Source organism: Solanum stenotomum, chromosome 1 (assembly GCF_019186545.1).
Source record: "Solanum stenotomum isolate F172 chromosome 1, ASM1918654v1, whole genome shotgun sequence".
Taxonomy (NCBI): domain Eukaryota; kingdom Viridiplantae; phylum Streptophyta; class Magnoliopsida; order Solanales; family Solanaceae; genus Solanum; species Solanum stenotomum.
In genome coordinates this window covers 11,391,552-11,409,497 of record NC_064282.1, presented here as the reverse complement: position 1 = coordinate 11,409,497, position 17,946 = coordinate 11,391,552, and the positions used below count along the sequence as shown (strand labels likewise).

Sequence of the window (17,946 nt, the reverse complement as noted above, 5' to 3'; positions counted from 1 at the left end):
AACATGATTCATGGACGCATTCCACCACAACTATGCCAACTTTCTAACCTCCAAATTCTCCATCTTTCACATAACAATCTGACAGGTTCTATCCCTTCTTGCCTGGGAACCTTGAGAGGTCTCAAGTTGGTGAAATTTTACAAGTGGTTTCCCAACTACCTTTATTTCAGTTATGTTTTTACACCCAAGATGGAGTTGGTTGAGAAAGGAACAAAGCAGACTTACACTTTTACCTTAGATCAAGTGAATCTTATTGATCTTTCCTGCAACAATCTTCAGGGTGAAATCCCGAATGAGATAACAGCTCTGTCAGCCTTGAGCACTCTGAATTTATCTTGGAACCAATTATCAGGAAGAATTCCAGAGGACATAGGGAGCATGCAACAATTGGAGACACTAGACCTTTCATCTAACCATCTCTCAGGTCCTATCCCATTAAGCATGGCATCCATCACTTCATTGAGTTATCTTAACTTGTCACATAACAACCTTCATGGCCCTATCCCATCAACAAACCAATTTGGAACCTTTACTGATCCTTCGTGTTTCAAAGGTAATCCAGAACTCTGTGGGAAACCATTGACCACCAATTGCTCCTTACCCAGGAAAAGAGAAATAGAAGAAGATGATGAAACAAGGCATTGTTTTTTTGTGAGGGAGGGAGTGGAATTCATTGCCATGTTTTTGGCGACGTTTATAAGCTTGACGATAAAGAAGTCGTAGGGATACTGCTGCTTCCATTTCATGGAGGAAGTTGGAGAAAGAATTATCAGGTGCTGTATGGGTTTCATGGCTTGCTTGAATAGGATTTTGAGCGTTCACAAGGAACTAATTTCCATTGCATTATTGTTCTTTCTGTTTTGATACTGTTGCAGTGAAAATATGGCAATCTTTGAAATTTGAATGAAAGTAAAAGTTTTGTTATTATGTTCGTCCCTCAAGTTACTGTGTTTTTTACTTTAAGAAACAATTCTAGAAAGAACGAGCACCCATTTTGAGTGTGCATTCGGATTGATGCAAGAAATTAAGAGTAAGAAGTTAAAGTTGGCAGTCCAATTTGGGCAACATATCATCAATTAGCCATCTTGTTATCCAACTGTATGCATTTTGTGTCAAATGAATTCCATCCCAACTGATGTGAGTACTCGGGTCAATACACACTGGAACTCCTGGATCACCGCATCGTCTCTGTACGTCATAATTATATTCTCCTCCTATTCCACAACATGCTTTTTGTAAAGAGTTATTGTCAAATCCTGAAATGTACAAGAAAGTTAGTAAACGCATATGGTTGATGTGTAGTAATTTGACCTTAAAAAGAGGAAAAAGAAATGATATTTTTAGCACTTACCAAGACTGACTGGATTTTGTAGAAGCCACAAAAAGGCGTTGTAGTAGTCACCATAAATCAGTGTAATGTTTGGGTAATCTTTCTTCAACTCATCAATGGCTTGTTGCAAATAACAATTGTAGAATATTGCAAAACTATTTAAGTCTTTCAAGCAATGGTACTCATCGTAGGCAGTTGAGTTGTTGGTCATGAATTTTGTTAGCAAAACTGGGTGACAACCTATTGGGAAGTTGCCTGGAACTATAATTCGAGTAGCCCCAAAATCGATGTCTCTCTGGAAAAAAGTTATGGATCACTAGGCAACAAATATCAACCAAATAAAAGCAGTAATGAAGAAAGAAAGGTAAATAGAAGCATAAAATCAATCCCCAATCCCCCAATATATTTCCTCAATAATACTTAAATATATGCGTTGCCGGCATTAAATATATTTATACAACATTGTAATGTAAAATAATAGTAAGACTGTTTTAGAAGAAATTTCCATCTTGCTATCTTCCTTCAGTGTTGCACCAGTAATAATGAATGATTGTTTGAATCAATACATGAATATTAGTTATGCTTCTCTTATAATCTGTCAAATAAATTCTTTTTTCAATCAAGTACATGGTATTATAGGATGTATTATTAATATCTTGAGTAAAGACATAAAGACACAATCAAAGTTGTCCCGTATTTGCATAAAAACACTTTAACTTTCAAAATGTCCCATCACCCCCACAGAACTATTTAATATCTTTGTAAATGGACCATTTTGACCCATTCTCTCGTCTATGTAGTCGCGCGTGTTGCTCACTCCCTATGATAGAATTCAATCCGACCCGACCCTGTTCTTTGAACAAAATTCAAAAGTGGTTGAATTCACCTAATAAAGGCATGGGGAGCTCATCCAGTCAAACTCCAAGTCGCACAAATTCAAGAAGAGAAACGGAATGCAATGTGTTGTTTTTCAGCTTCCATACACCAACTACTAGTCGGTAGGGGCAACTGTACTGAATTGAAATCTCTTGTTTTATTGGGGTTTAGTGTTGTTGGAGTGAAGAAGATAACAGAGAAAGGCAAAGGCGGTTGCAAGGGAGAAGCGGGAGAGAGGTGTTTGAAATCACTTGATCTTGCTATGGAAAAAACCATGAAATCAAAAAATTAAGGCTACCAACGGCTATTTTGGGTTTAAAATTGGGGAAGATGACATAAATTGATTAAATAATTGATAATAAAGAAAGAAAATGGCACGTGACACTTTTAAACTGGTCCATGGCAGTGAAAACACTGAATGACGCGCCTCATGTGCGTGGTAACAACCCAGACGAGGGAATGGGTCAAAATGACCCATTTACAATGATATTAAATAGTTCTGTGGGGTAATAAGACACTTTGAAAGTTAAGGTGTCTTTATGCAAATACGGGACAACTTTAATTATGTCTTTTCTCTTAATATCTTCGAGTTTGAGGTATTAATGATACATAGGATTTAATATTATGGGATAAGTCTATGTAAAAACAAAAATATCCCTCGAATAATTTTAATTATTTTATATTTTCTTGATTATATGTTTTATATTTGTACTAGTAAATTTATTTATAAATAAATTAGCTTACAAATTATTTAGAGAGAGCTGCTTGTTACTAAATAAATCCAATACAAATCATGAAATGTGAGTTGTTTAATATTTTTACTAAATTAAAAGGCAAATATATCACCACATACAGTTTGTGATTTAATTGAATGTATTATTTGTTGATATATATATTGTTACCCTCCTTTGAGTTTTAAAAGTAGATAGTTTATCTTTTTTAAATTGAGTATTGACATTTTGTGAGTAATCAATTTTATTAAGATGATAATTATTTATTCTCAAAGAATTCAAGTGAAAAAATAGCAAACATGACGACAAAATTGTTCAACTCCTAACTAGTTAGAAGTCCATAAAAAATAAGGGAAAAGGATAAAAATACCCTCCAACTTTAGTTTATTAGTTGACTATATCCCTACCGTTAAAACAAAGTTATTCATACTCTCACCGTTACTAATTTGACCATTTATACCCCTCAATTAACAGAAAATCCCAAATTGTCTCAATTTAACCCAAAGTTTAAAAAAAGCATTCTCCATTTTAAACCCAATTCCCCGACCCCTCTATCTTTTAACCCGTATAATAAATCAAGGGTATAATTGAAAAAAAAGATTTTTTTATAAAGTTTTAATTCAAACACAAGATGAGTTGGTAAACAATAAACCAAACACTTGATAAAAATAAATCTTGTATTACTAATCCCTATGTTATTAATCCTTACATTATTAATCTTTTTATAATAATAAATCTTTGATCGAAACAACCATGTAATGGGCTAAATCAGGTGGGGCTAGACGGATAAATTAGGGGAGGAGGCTAAATCTAAATAAAGAAGAGCAGGACAAGAAAATGTTTTCCATGGAAAATGTTTTCCTAGAAAATGTTTTCTTGGAAAACAAGTTGATTTTTGACTTATTTTCTCATGTTTGGTTGGTGAGTAGAAAATATTTTTCGGAAAAGATTTTTTGTGTTTGATTTATGAATGAAAAATGTTTTTGAAAAATTTCTTTTATTTTTACTAGAGTAGAAAATAATTTTTGAAATTGAAAATATTTTTTAAAAACAAACTTAATTTTTTTTTGGGGTGGGGGCTGGTAGGGGGTGGGGGGGGGGGGGGGGGGGGGGGGGGGGGGGGGGGGGGGGGGGGGGGGGGGGGGGGGGGGGGGGGGGGGGGGGGGGGGGGGGGGGGTTGAGGGTAGGAGGTGAAAAAATGAAATTTTGAAGTCGAAAATATTTTTTAAAAACAAACTTAAATTTTTTTTTGGGGAGTGGGGGGGCTGGTAGAGGGTGGGTGGGGAATGGGTAGGGGGGTCGATGGTAAGGGTGAAAAAATGAAATAATATTTTTTAAAAACAAACTTAAATTTTTTTCTTTTTGAAGGGGGTGGGGGCTGATAGGTGCTGCGGGGAGGGTAGGGGGTGGGGGTAAAAAATAAAAAATTGAAATTAGAAATATCTTTTAAAAACAACTTTTAATATATTTTTGGGAGGGGTGGTGGTAGGGGGTGGGGGTAGGGTGAGGGTGGGGTAAAAATATTGAATTTAAAAACAAACTTTAAATTTATTTTTTTTGGGGGGAGGTGGTTGGGGGGTTGGTTTTTACGTTTTATTTTACCGAATTAGAAAAAAGGTAACAACAATATTTTTGTAGGATTAAAAATATGAAAGACTTTATTTATTTTTGTGGTGAATTTTCGTATATAGTGGTTTTTAAATTTATAAATATGTAAATTTTAATTAAAAAATTTTGATGTTTAAAATAGTTTCTCTCTAAAATTTTAATTTTAAAAGCACATAAATACTTACCATTTTTCGTAATTTGACCCAAAAATATTTTTTTAAAAAAGATTAATCAACATAATTTATTTATCAAAAGAACTTTTTGAATGGATTAGCCAAACATAAATGATTATTTTTTCAAAATCACTTTTTTAAAAAACCCATTTTAAAAAAGTGTATCTAAAAGTAAACAATTTTTAGCAGCAATACTAAACAGGCTCAAACACACTCTACATTTGAGTTGTCCTAATATAACTCATCATCACCTCCTAATTTACGCTTAAATATAAATAGCTTACTGGAGATCTCATTCGAAAATAACTTTCTCAATAAAATTCTCTCCGTACCCTAAACTCAAAATTCAAGATTTTTAATTAATGATAGATACAAGCCTGTCACTGTGTTGCTACCACTCACCCATATGACATAAAGATGTAGCCACCACTCCTTTAATTTGACCACTCACATTACCATCATGGAGGGCTCCATATTCAATATTTGGCCATCATCCCAAATTCACAAAACGTAAATATCGATTCTACGTGTCCCCCTTCTCTTAAAAAATAGTAAGGTCAAACAAATCCCTATCATTTTTCAATTGCTACCAAACAATGATATAAGTTTTTGCCAACTAATATAATGGTGAGCTCAAAATAAATTTACTCACATATAATTGAAATTTTAAGGCAATTTTTTTTTACATAAATATTAAATGCAAATTTTTAACTTCAACTACGTAGATTTGAAGTTGAAGAAAAAAAATCAATTTTCAAAATATGTCTTGTATTGACAAAGAGAACGTAGTTTAGAATAAGGATTTACAATTGTAACATCATTATAAATAGGTTTAAGGCTATATAAAAAGGAGTCCGGATTTAAAGAGACAACTTTTTCTTTTCAAAAAGCATAAAAGGCCACTGAATTTCTTTTATATATCAAAATGGACATTTCGTTGTTGGGACAGTGAGAACCTTTCTCAATTTTAACATCGTTAGACGCGACATCTAAAATTTGATCGCTCTCATTGTAGGGGCAACGATTTCATTTATTAAAAAAATATCTTTCTTAAATTGCCGTTAGGTGCGATTTCATACAAATTTTTTTATAAAAAAAATGCTGCAAGACCAGTGATTTCTTTCAAAAAAAAAATTTATGCATTTGTTTTCTTCCCAACTGTAACACGTTTATTTTTTGTTAATAGACAAACTTTAAATCTTTATTATAATATTCATTCTCTGTAATAATATTACAATATATTAATAGTCAATTATTTTGCTAAGTAATTTTTTCTTGTTATATTATATTTTATAGTCTCAACAAATCAAACAACGTATGAATAACTTTAACTGTATATGAAGTAAATTATTCAACATAAGAGAAAATGAGAAACTTTTCGGATAATTAAATCAATGACATGAAGCTAAGTAACATCAACGGAATTTTTCCAATTAATTTAAATTTTGTGGGACAAAGGGAAAATAATGATTAATACACCAATAATAGCAAAATAGACATGTAGTTATCTTTTAAGAAAGCTTATATTGTATTGCCGACATATCAAGAAACATATCTTTATTTTTTGCGTTTGTGATATAAATTAATCGAACATAAGAACTGAAAAAACTGCTTTTAAAATTAAAAAAAAAGGATAAATTATGATTTTAAATATATATTAATATTTATACTACTACAAACTTATGACATTAAGGATAATTGAATTAGGCCTACACGAATAAGGCAATAACCAAGTTTATAATGTCCTAATTTCGTTTTTTTAAAGAAAAGTTATCTTTTTTTCCGTTAAAGAATGGTATCAAATATTAATAGGAAGTTTTTATTACTTCATAATTAATAGAATACATAGCGTCATGTCCTACTCAACTACACAAATAATTTTATTTTTTTAGGCCAAATTCATCGGTGGCCCCCTAAAGTTGGTAACAAGTTTCACTTAGACACCTCAACTAAGCGATGCTCATTTTAGACACCTCATGTAGGGTTCCGTTATATTATTTTGACACTTTTCTGACAAAAACCTGAAGGAGAGTGTAATACACTCGTTAATGACGTGACAAACAATCAATTAAATGATTACAATTTACATGTATTATTTTCAGTTAAAAATTATTTTAAAATCTATTTAGTAAATAAAATAAAAATATTATTCTAAAAAAATCTCTTTTTTCATTACACTCAAAATCTCTTTTGAACTTTTTTTAAAAAATTATTCTTTTCTTTTACGATTTTTCATATTTATTCTTCTTCTTTCTTTTTAGTGTTGTCTTTTGGGAAGAAAAGAGGGAGAGGAAGAAAGAAAGAGAGAATAAAAATGAAATATGGGTGTTGGTATTTTTTCGGCAAAAAGTGGAGGGGGGTGATGGTAGATTTAGAAAAGTAATGCAATGAAGAAGAAGAAAAATGACTTAAAAACGAATTTGAATAAAAAATTCGACCTCCATTGAAGGAGTTTAAGCTTGAAAAAAAGGTGAGGGTGGTGGCTTGAAATATGGAGAAGAAGAAGAGAAAGTAAATTAAAAATGGCTAAATTGATCCTTTCACGCTCTATTGTTAAGTGTATCACACTCACTTTGACATGTCAGCAAAAAGTGTCAAAATGACACAACAGAAACATACATGAGATGTGTAAAATGAACATCGCCTAGTTGAGGTGTCTAAGTAAAACTTGGTGCCAACTTTAGGGGGCCACTGATGGGTTTGGCCTTTTTTTAAAAAGTATATCGCTTGTCTTGCAGCGACTTAAAGGATTTTTTTTTGATGAAATCGCTGCCCCTATAATGATTTAAGAAAAAAAATCAAAGAAATCGTTGCACCAACAACGAAAAATATTGAATTTCAGACGTCACTAATGGTGTTGAAATTGAGAAAGGATCTCGCTGCCCTAGCAACGAGTTGTCTGTTTTTGTATAAAAAATAATAATTCAATGGCCCTTTATGCATTTTGGCAGAAAAAATGGCCATTTTGACTCCGAACTCATATAAAAACCACCCATGTAAATGAGTTAACTAAAAAAGGAAAATATAGAGAATTATATTATACTCTCTCCGTTCTTATTTATATGTCACCATTTTAGATTTTACGATTCTTATGAAACTAAGTAAGTTTACCATTGTATTTTTATTTAGTGTTCTTTTGAAGTCAAATTTTCAATTAAAAAAACATAAATAATTTATTTTGATTAATTAAATTGATCAATGACGTGAATTAATCATTTAGTTTTTCTATTTTAATTGTATTCATACTTTCAAGCGTATAAGTCTCAAAGATAAAATAGAGAGAATAATATTATTTATATATTAATTTTGTGAAATGACGAGTAGTAAAAAAACATCTATTTTTACTACTGTAAGACATGTAAATGAAAATGGGGGAGTAACCCTCAATATTTATTATTTATTATTTCTACTATATATAAGATTCTTAACACAAGCAGCTCTTGGTCGACATGCTTGCTGACCAAGGGTTTTTTTTTTTTTTTACCCTCCCTAGGAGCTCACACTCTTTTGCTCCCTTAGTGACTCAAACTCGCAACCTTCGAATTGAAAGTGAGGGGTACTTACTCCAAAAAAGTTGTTATGATTATTATTTTATTGTTGAACAAAAATGTCAAAACATGTATATTTATTTACTTATTTGTCCCGTGAAATAAGTACTATTTTCTAACTTGCAAATATAAATTTACTAGATATGGGACCCCGTGCCAGCACGGGGCCCAATATATGTTATTGTTTCTATTTTAATTTATGTGGTACATATGAAATTTGGAGTTAATCAATTTTTTAGTCTGTTTTTATATATTTTAAGTTGCAAATTATTTTTATTTAGAGTATGTTTTACGTAAATGTATTATAAATCACAATAATTAACAAGTTAATATAAAAAAAAACTTATAAAAAATTCATTGACTTTTGAAATTTCATTTGTATCACATAAATCAGGACAAAGCGAGTAATATATATGAAAATTACATAAAAAGTACTATAACTCACAATAATTAGCAACTTAAAATATTTATATATCTATATTTCTCCCAATTTATGCGGTATAGATGAAATTTTGAAAGTTAACAAAAACTTTTTATATGTTTTCAAATATTTTAAGCTATTAATTATTATGATTTATAATACTTTCTACATAAAAAATTTATTTATATAAAGTATAAAATAAAAAATTTTAAAAAAGGAAACATAAATGTCAGCAGGAGTCCAATCTATGTTTTAATTATTGTAATACAGATTGAATTTGGAGAGCCAACTAAATTTTTTTAAAGGATTTTTTTTTTATAAATTTTAAGTTGTTAATTATTATAATTTATAATATTTTTATTAATTTTAAACCAATATATGTTTTTCTCTGTCTCAATTACATGAGACATATGAAATTTGGAGAGTCAACTAAAATTTTAAAATATGTTAAGTTGTTAATTATTATACCTTATAGTACTATTACGTGATTTTCAAATAAAATATGTAATTTTTTTATTTCAATTTATATGTCATTGATATAATTACATATATTAAGTAATGAAGAATTAATGTCTAAATTATGTGACACCTATGAATTTTGGAGTGTAAATCAAATTAGTTATATGATTTAAAAAAAATAAAGCGGTTAATTATTACAATTTATAATACTTTTTATATATTTTTTAAATGATATATATATATATATATATATATATATATATATATTAGTATTATAATAAATTAAATTTTATTATTTTTAAATTTATGATCTCAATTGTCAGCCTATGCCACATTATAAAATGTTCCAAAGTAGATATCAGATTTACAAAAATGTTGATGCCAGCTAAAGTAATATAATAACATCTAAGGGCATGAACCTATATATGTATATATAAAGCTGAATATAGACAATTTGATGTGGCATCTCTCTATGACCAGTATTTCTATTCATTTTTTTTCTCCTTGTTTTGACATTTTATCTTTGTTTTGTATATTTTATTTGTATTTTAAAAAAAAAGTATTTATGTCATACCCGATTAATTATACGCTTTATAACATCCTTTACACTATTATAGATTTAACTAAATGAAAATGGAAGATGAAAAGATAAAAACTATTCATTTTTTATAACTGTTTATAATTATTTGGCCTATAAAATAAAAAAAAAATAGTTGAGCATTTGTAACAAATAAGAACAAATTTCTTCACGTTGGCTCTTCTTCTTCTGACGATGATGATCAATATATGGTATCAACTTCTGTCGCTAAGATGTCCATCAAATTTCTAGGTCATGTGACTTTTTTAACAAAAGAGAAAGAGAGAATATCTCATGATTCTTGTGAAGACATTGATGTAAAGAAAAAGATTATGTAACAAAAAATTCTTTTCAAAATAAAAGACTTTTCGAAAAAATGTTTATTCCTCCTACAAGGAGGGAAAATTCATTATGGTTAAGAAATTTATAAGAAAGCTGATTAGTGTTTCAAAGGGTAAGAAAAATTATTTGGAGAAAAAATCATTCTATTTATGGAATTCGTATCAAATTAGGAGGAGAACAAGAAAAAATTTATTTTTTGATTTGAAAATAGAGAAAATTAGATATTATTTCTTTCAACCTCATTATTCTTCATATTTATTTCTTCTTTTATTTTATCTTGATTTTTTGTATCTTTAATTAAAGTTTTTTCTTTCTTATTTATGTTTAATTAAAGTTTATATATATTTTCTTAAAAAAGAATTTAAAAAGATGATCATATTTAGTTCCTTTCCTCATCAATGCTATTAATCTCATAATTAGTGTTATTTATATTATTTTCTTAATTACTTTTTTTTCTTTCATTTAATTATTTATTTGAAGAAATTAGTTATTATAACTTTATAAGAATTACACATGTATTTTTACATAATTGATTTGTTATTTTTAAAATTTTTGGATCATTCTTCATCTTAAAGTTTCTATCTATATGTAATAATAAAGATAAAATAGAAAATGTGGGGTGACACCTTCTTAGCAGTAGATACTTATTTATTCTTATCAATGTTTCTGACATTTTTTGTTATTTTTTCCTTAAAATAATTGTTGCCTCGATTTTTAATTGTAGTTTTATTTTTTTAGCATTTTGTAATTTTAAAAGACTGAAAAATTTATATTGAAAATTTACAAAATATAAAAAATGATTTATTTAACTCCTATCATCATCAATATTATTATTAATTTGTTTTACTTCTTTTCTTAATCTTCATTTCATCATTAATGTAATTTATATCATTTTCTTAGATATATATATATATATATATATATATTTGTGACATTTCTTAGAAGTTAGGATTACTATTTATTTAATTTTTAAAAATTTTGTATTCTTTTGTTATACTAAATACAACATGTTTTATTATAATTACATTTAATATATTAATCAATATGTTGTACGAATGAAAAGAAAATTATTATTTACAAAAACAAAGGTTAAAATATAATTTGTTATGATTAAGGAAAGATAAAATTATTATTCCAATATCCATAACCATCTATAATACATTAAAAATTAATTAAAAAGCTGTAAATGAAAAAAGAATCACCATTTAAGGAATCATTATTTTTAAATTTTTGGATCATTTCTTCTTCTAAAAGTTTCTATCCATATGTAACAATAAAGTTAAAATAGAAAATGTAGTGACACCATTCTTAGTAATAGATACTTATTTATTTTTATCAATTTTTTCTGACAATTTTTGTTATATTTTTCTTTAAAATAATTATTGCCTCGATTTTTTTTTAACATTTATTTTTAATTTTAAAAGATTTGGAAATTTTATGTTAAAAATTTTTAAAATAGAAAAGATGATTTATTTAACTTTTATCATCATCAATACTACTATTTTATTTGACGTTTTTTCTTAATCTTCATCTCATCATTAATATTATTTATATAATTTTCTTAAATCACTTATTTTTTCTTTTTTAACTCTTTTATATATATAAAGTTGGATATGTAAATGATGATGTGAGATTTCTTAGAAGCTAAGATTACTATTTATCTAATTTCTCTAATTTTTGAGTTCTTTTGTCATACTAAATACAATATGATTTATTATAATTACATTCAGTATAGTAAACAATATGTTCTAGGAATTAAAACAAAATTATCATTTCAGAAAAATAAATGTTAAATTATAATTTTATTATGATTAAGGAAAGATAAAGATATTATTTCAATATCCCATAACCACATTCAATACATTAGAAATTAATTGGATATTACTGTAAATGGAAAATGAATCACCATTTAAGGAAAATAAATGTTTGCAATACCATAATAATTAAGGGGAGAGTAAGATATTATTTTAATATCCTAATTCGGAACTTTTAATCTACTCTTCAATTAAAAAGAAAATGCATTTAATAACATTAAAAATTTATTAGTTTAATACTTTTTCTCATTGTACTAATTCAATTCAATCAAGCTTAATTTTAAAGATAAAATAACAGCTTCATTTTAATTGTTATCAATATATTTCAAAAAATTATCATGAAAAGGCTTTTCTTGCACCTTATTTTAATTTTCATATACTATTATTATTTTTTCTGTCATTTTTCAATGATTTTTTATTTCGATTTAAAATTTAATGTTTATTCTTAAAACTCTGATGGTACAAATTAAGGTGGAGTAGAATATAATAAATGATGATTCTTCTACTAAATAAGAAGATATAACGAAATTGAAAGGGTGAAGCTTTTTTTAAAAAAATGGATAGGAAATTCTATTAAGGTATCATTATGTCATTATTCAATATATTTTTAATATAGATTTCATTTGCTGATGCATTTGTTTAGTACTCCCTCTGTCTCTAATTACTTGTTCACTTTTTCTTTTATAGTTGTCTCTAATTACTTGTCCATTTTGACAAATCAAGAAAGAATATTTTTTTACCTATTATACCCTCAATTAAATGACTAATTACTTTGAAAATTGCAGAACTTTTCATCTACTTCATAATTAATAGGGGTAAAATGATAAACTCACTATGTCATTAATTGATTTCTTAATAAACCTGTCAATTTAAAAGTGGACAAGTAATTAGGGATAGGGGGAGTATTACAGTGTTATTTGACAATATGAGATATTTCTTAGACATTTAAGGAGAATGGTACACCGGAATATATATTATATATTAAAGGATCAACTTCATGCAATGGAAGAATTTGTTATTAGCAAAAATATTTTAACTTATTTGATAAAAAATATATTCTACCTCATTTAATAGATGTAAAATTTGAGAAGCTTTATTTTTTTCACAATCTTCATATTATTAAAACAAATAATAATATTACGATTAAACAACAGAGTAAATATAAAATTAATCAAAAATATTTAATTTAAATGATCGCGCGAACTGCGGCCAAGTTCTCTAATTTAAAACAAAAAAGTAAAATTTAAATGGGTCTACTATAGAATTCCTAGAAATCCAACTTGAAAAATTATGTTAAAAATGGAAAATAAAAAGTGAAATAAATTTAATTGAGAGTTATCCTTCGTCCGTCCCATTTTATGTGACACTTTTTATTTCTCGAGAATCAAATAGTTTATGTTTGACCATAAATTTGCGTATGATATCTTCAATTTTTTTAAAAAAATTGGAGAAATTAGATAAATAGTAATCTTAGCTTCTAAGAAATGTCACATCATCATTTACATATCCAACTTTTATATATATAAAAGAGTTAAAATAGAAAAAATAAGTGATTTAAGAAAATTATATAAATAACATTAATGATGAGATGAAGATTAAGAAAAAACGTCAAATAAATTAGTAGTATTGATGATGATAAAAGTTAAATAAATCATTTTTTCTATTATTTAAATTTTTAACATAAAATTTCCAATCTTTTAAAATTAAAAATAAATGTTAAAAATAAAAATAAAAATCGAGGCAATAATTATTTTAAAGAAAAATATAACCAAAATTGTCAGAAAAACACGTGTACAGAAAGCAGTACACATTCCAATGTGTAGAAAAAGTAGAAGCAGATGAAGTTACTTTAGTTCATCTTTTTAGTGGGCCTCAATGTACAATTTCTATAGCTTTTAGTCCAGCTCTTTAGTGTGGTGTTGGTCCTCCCAACTCCCATTTCTAAATAGGAGTAATAGAGATGAAAGTATGCTTCTTCTTAGGATTTCTATGGCACTCGCTTAACTGACAACTCTTTCATAAATTACTTTTCCAATTGTATATATATGGAAATTATATTTTTTTTAAATTATAAATCACAATAATTAATTGCTTAAAATATTTTTTTTAAAATTGATTGACTCTCAAAATTTCTTTTGTATCACTTGAATTGAAACATGTGGAGTATGATATTACGTGAAAAATATGTAAAAAGTATTATAAAAATAGTTTAAAAAACATATAAAAAATTTGATTGATTTTTCAAATTTTATATGTATCACATAAATTGAGATAGAATGAGTAACATATATTGGGCCCGTACTAGCACGGGCACCCTTTTGTCTAGTTATTCTATAATCTTTTGATTATTCATACAAACTTAAAAACAAGGGTAAACAACACAAATCACACTAGTTTAGAAGCTAATTACCCCTTTTCCCATGAGTTTACAATTTTACCAATCCTACCACAATTCGCACTGTGGATACATGTATCTGGCGTATTTAGATACATATATCTCGAATACATATTAATTAGATATATATAATTAAGTGTATTTAAATAAATTAAGGAGAGAATCATGAGTTTAAAAACTTTAGAAATTTTCAAAAAATCAATTTTTTTTGTGTATTTGACTATGTATCTGAATTGTTCTTCTATGTATCTGATATATAACTTTAATGATTAGATGTATCTAATATGTTCATTCTATATATCCAAACTCTTCTTCTATGTATCTGATATAAATTCTTTTATGTATCTCTCGCACTTCGTACTTTTTGCTTTTGTTCACGATCGGGTGTTGGACAAAGGATCACTCAACCAGATCATCACTGTAGTGAAGGATATCAATATGTACTTAATGATTAAATGCATATGATCTCTTCATTTTGTGTATTGAAAATATTTTTCTATGTAGCTGATATCTAATCAAAAAAATGTCTACTTTCAGTGACTACGAAGTGGCTTCCTTCTTCGATTCCCTCAGTGCTATCGTCGCCTTAGTATTCTCGTATATGGGACTTGCTTAAGTTTTCTGTGAAGCAGACATTAACTAGTTGATTATATTTTATACAATTACATTTGGTTTCAACGTTGTTTGGAGCCGCCAAATCAACTTTAGAAAACGTCAAATCTTGTTGGATAAAGTGGACAATTTGAGAATTTAATACAAATGCTCAATTTCAAAGTTTCAAGTTTGATGTTCTCTACCGTTTTTCTCAGTTTTAGATATACCTCTATCCATTGGCGGACCTACCTTGTGCATAATGGGTGCTTAAGCACCCACTACTTTTTGTGACAAACTTTACTATTTATGTATAAAATTTAGAATTTCGTTGAAATGTATTAATTAAGCACCCATTCTATGTAGTAATTTTCGAGTTAAAAAAACTTGAGCACCCATAATATAAAATTTCTGGATCCGCCGCTACCTCTATCATGGGTAAATTGAGAACCCTCCAATTGATGGATATGCTCAACTTTTCTCCGATCTTGCTGCCTTTTTTGCTGTACGACCATTGAAATCGGTGAAGATGTTAACCTTTTTGCTCGTGGAGTAGGTGGGGGGTGGGGGAGGAGAGATCCCGTTGCCTAAGGAGATTGGTAGAATGGGACTCTTGATGAGTGTGAAAGAAACTAATGTTAATGGATTGATATTTAAATATAAGGATAATTAACTCTAATTTTAAGGGAGATGTGTATCTAATTACATTTTTAAAATATATGATATAAAATATTAAAAGTGGTAATATGTGTAATTGTTTGAAAGTAGAGGTAATATTAGTATATATGATAGTACTGTATGTCTAGTTAGGTAGTTTTTCCTAAAAAGAATATGCTTGCACCATAAACGTACTTGAATTCAGAAAAAAAAAAACAGTTTTGTTAGTTTCTAACCAAAAAGAATGGATCTGACACCTCTCCATTTCTCTTCTCTGTATTTTTTCCAAGTTTTAGCTTGGATTGGAGACACATGTCACAGTTTAGAATTAACGGTTGAGATTTAATTAATTAAAGCAAAGTCCTAACCATAATTATTTACTTTCATATATTTCCTTCTTAAATATTTTTACAATCCAACAATTCTATATTTACATTATATTTTTCGTAAATATATTTAAAAGAATTTCTTTTCTTAATTACTTGAGTAATTTTTTGCTGATTTTTTACTTTTTTCCCTAACGTTTGTCATTTCTCAAATAATATTTACCAAATAAAAATTAAAAATTGTGACATGACATTTTTTTTTAATTTTAAGAGTAAAATAAATTTTGTCACTCAATTTTAAATTCTTTCTTAATCCCTAAATGGAGTCAATATTGTTCTATAGACATTGTAGCTCTTAATACTTTATTAGAATAAGAAAAACGTTTAATTGTATTACAATTTTTATTCAAAAAAAGTAAAACTATTTAATAAAAGTTTTAAATATATATGCAGAACTTTGTGGGAAACCATTGAACACCAATTGCTCCTTACCCAGGAAAAGAGAAATAGAAGAAGAAGATGATGAAATAAGGCTTTGTTTTTTTGTGAGCGCGGGAGTGGGATTCATTGCCATGTTTTTGGCGACATTTATAAGCTTGACGATAAAGAAGTCGTGGGGAGAAAGAATTATCAGGTTGCTTGAATAGGATTTTGAGCGTCACAAGGATCTAATTTCCATTGCATTATTGTTCTTTCTGTTTTGATACTGTTGCAGTGAAAATATGGCAATCTTTGAAATTATGTTTGTCCCTCAAGTTTCTGTGTTTTTTACTTTTAAGAAACAATAGATTATATTTAACCTAAATAAATCAAAGAGTAAAATCACTTTACAAGCAACATCATATCTATAAAATTATCATATACAGTAGATGAAACAACATTGTAATTATGTAAAATAATAGTAAGGCTGTTTTAGAAGAAATTTCCATCTTGCTATATATCTTCCTTTCAGTAATAATGAATGATTGTTTGAATCAATATTAGTTATGCTTGTCTTATAATTATCTGTCAAATAAATTATTATTATTTTCAATCAAGTACATGGTTGTAGCCTTTGCGCTATTCTACCCATAATAAAATTGGTGATATTAAATTTTTGGATTGCTACAAAAGGTTATAATGGGCAAATTAAATAGGGTGGGGCAAGGCAGGGTTAATTACTAAATCTAAATAGGGCAGAGCGGGACAAGGCAAAACCTTAGCAAGGAGGACTTAACCCGCCCCTTTCTACCACATCCTACTCTATTGCCATAAATTACATTATACAAGTTTATGGCGATGAGCTCAGAATGTGAATTCCCTGCTATTGCAGGCATCGGTCCACTACTCATGAGGTCTCCAACTCCCCCACCTACCATTCGAAATTTTGACAAGGGCCACTTAAATTTTGAAGATTATTTCAAGGAATAAACTCACTTTAACACCATCAATGATGGTCTGAACAATTTCCGGCACCATTCTTCGTGATAAGCCATAAATGAATTCATGACTTGTTCAATTTTTCTGAAAAATCATTAATTGGATATATAGTTACTGCAATTTGCAGAAGCGAATAATCATATTTTTAACAAATAAATTACCAGTGGAGCAGGTGGTCTGGAAATGGGAAGAGAGAGATCCAATCAACTATCAAGTTGCACACTTTTGGATGAAAATTGCTTGATAAATTGTATCAAATCTGCTAGTGGATTTTGAAGCTTTAATACCTGTTCGGTATAGCCAATTAAAATGAGCAAAGAAAGAAGCCATGTTATTGTTGCTGCCATGCCCCAATTTTAATTTGCCAATGAAAACCTTTCAACGCTTTACACAGTAGTCTACATCCACAATGAGTGAAAAAATACTTCAAATCTTCCTCCATTCATTCTTTCCATTGATTTTCCCAACACAAGATTATTGGGCAAACATTACTTCAATTTTTATACTTTAAAAATCAAACTGCCCCCCATATGTTTGGATTAACTTTTCGTTTTTTGATTTATAGGTCAAAAGTTGTTAGAATTCTAACTTGAACCTCTTTTTTAACTTGAGCAAACACTTCAGAATATTTAAAAGCTATTTATAACTTTGAAATAAGTCAATATAAATGGATTTTCTG

General features: G+C 28.3%; 2 protein-coding genes across 2 annotated transcripts; one reads left to right on the top strand and one right to left on the bottom strand.

Moving 5' to 3' along the window:
* The first annotated feature begins 1 nt into the window (after position 1).
* LOC125870768 (receptor-like protein EIX2) lies at positions 2 to 16,623 on the top strand. The gene is made up of 2 exons (XM_049551281.1): positions 2 to 784; positions 16,483 to 16,623. Exon 1 carries the CDS (start codon positions 4 to 6, stop codon positions 721 to 723), a length of 720 nt encoding a protein of 239 aa, XP_049407238.1. The 5' UTR covers positions 2 to 3; the 3' UTR covers positions 724 to 784; positions 16,483 to 16,623.
* On the bottom strand, positions 899 to 1,560 carry LOC125870777 (GDSL esterase/lipase At5g03980-like). The gene is made up of 2 exons (XM_049551292.1): positions 1,352 to 1,560; positions 899 to 1,256 (listed from the first exon to the last, which is right to left on the bottom strand). The coding sequence occupies exons 1-2, from the start codon at positions 1,539 to 1,541 to the stop codon at positions 1,039 to 1,041; spliced, it is 408 nt and encodes a 135-aa protein (XP_049407249.1). The 5' UTR covers positions 1,542 to 1,560; the 3' UTR covers positions 899 to 1,038.
* Positions 16,624 to 17,946: the final 1,323 nt, after the last annotated feature.

Excerpts from the sequence above, each read along its gene's own strand:
- LOC125870777 (XM_049551292.1), bottom strand. The coding sequence starts at position 1,541 with ATGACCAACAACTCAACTGCCTACGATGAGTACCATTGCTTGAAAGAC. Across the intron at positions 1,257-1,351 it reads ACAAAATCCAGTCAGTCTTG|GATTTGACAATAACTCTTTA; the intron begins GTAAGTGCTAAA and ends TGTACATTTCAG.
- LOC125870768 (XM_049551281.1), top strand. The coding sequence starts at position 4 with ATGATTCATGGACGCATTCCACCACAACTATGCCAACTTTCTAACCTC.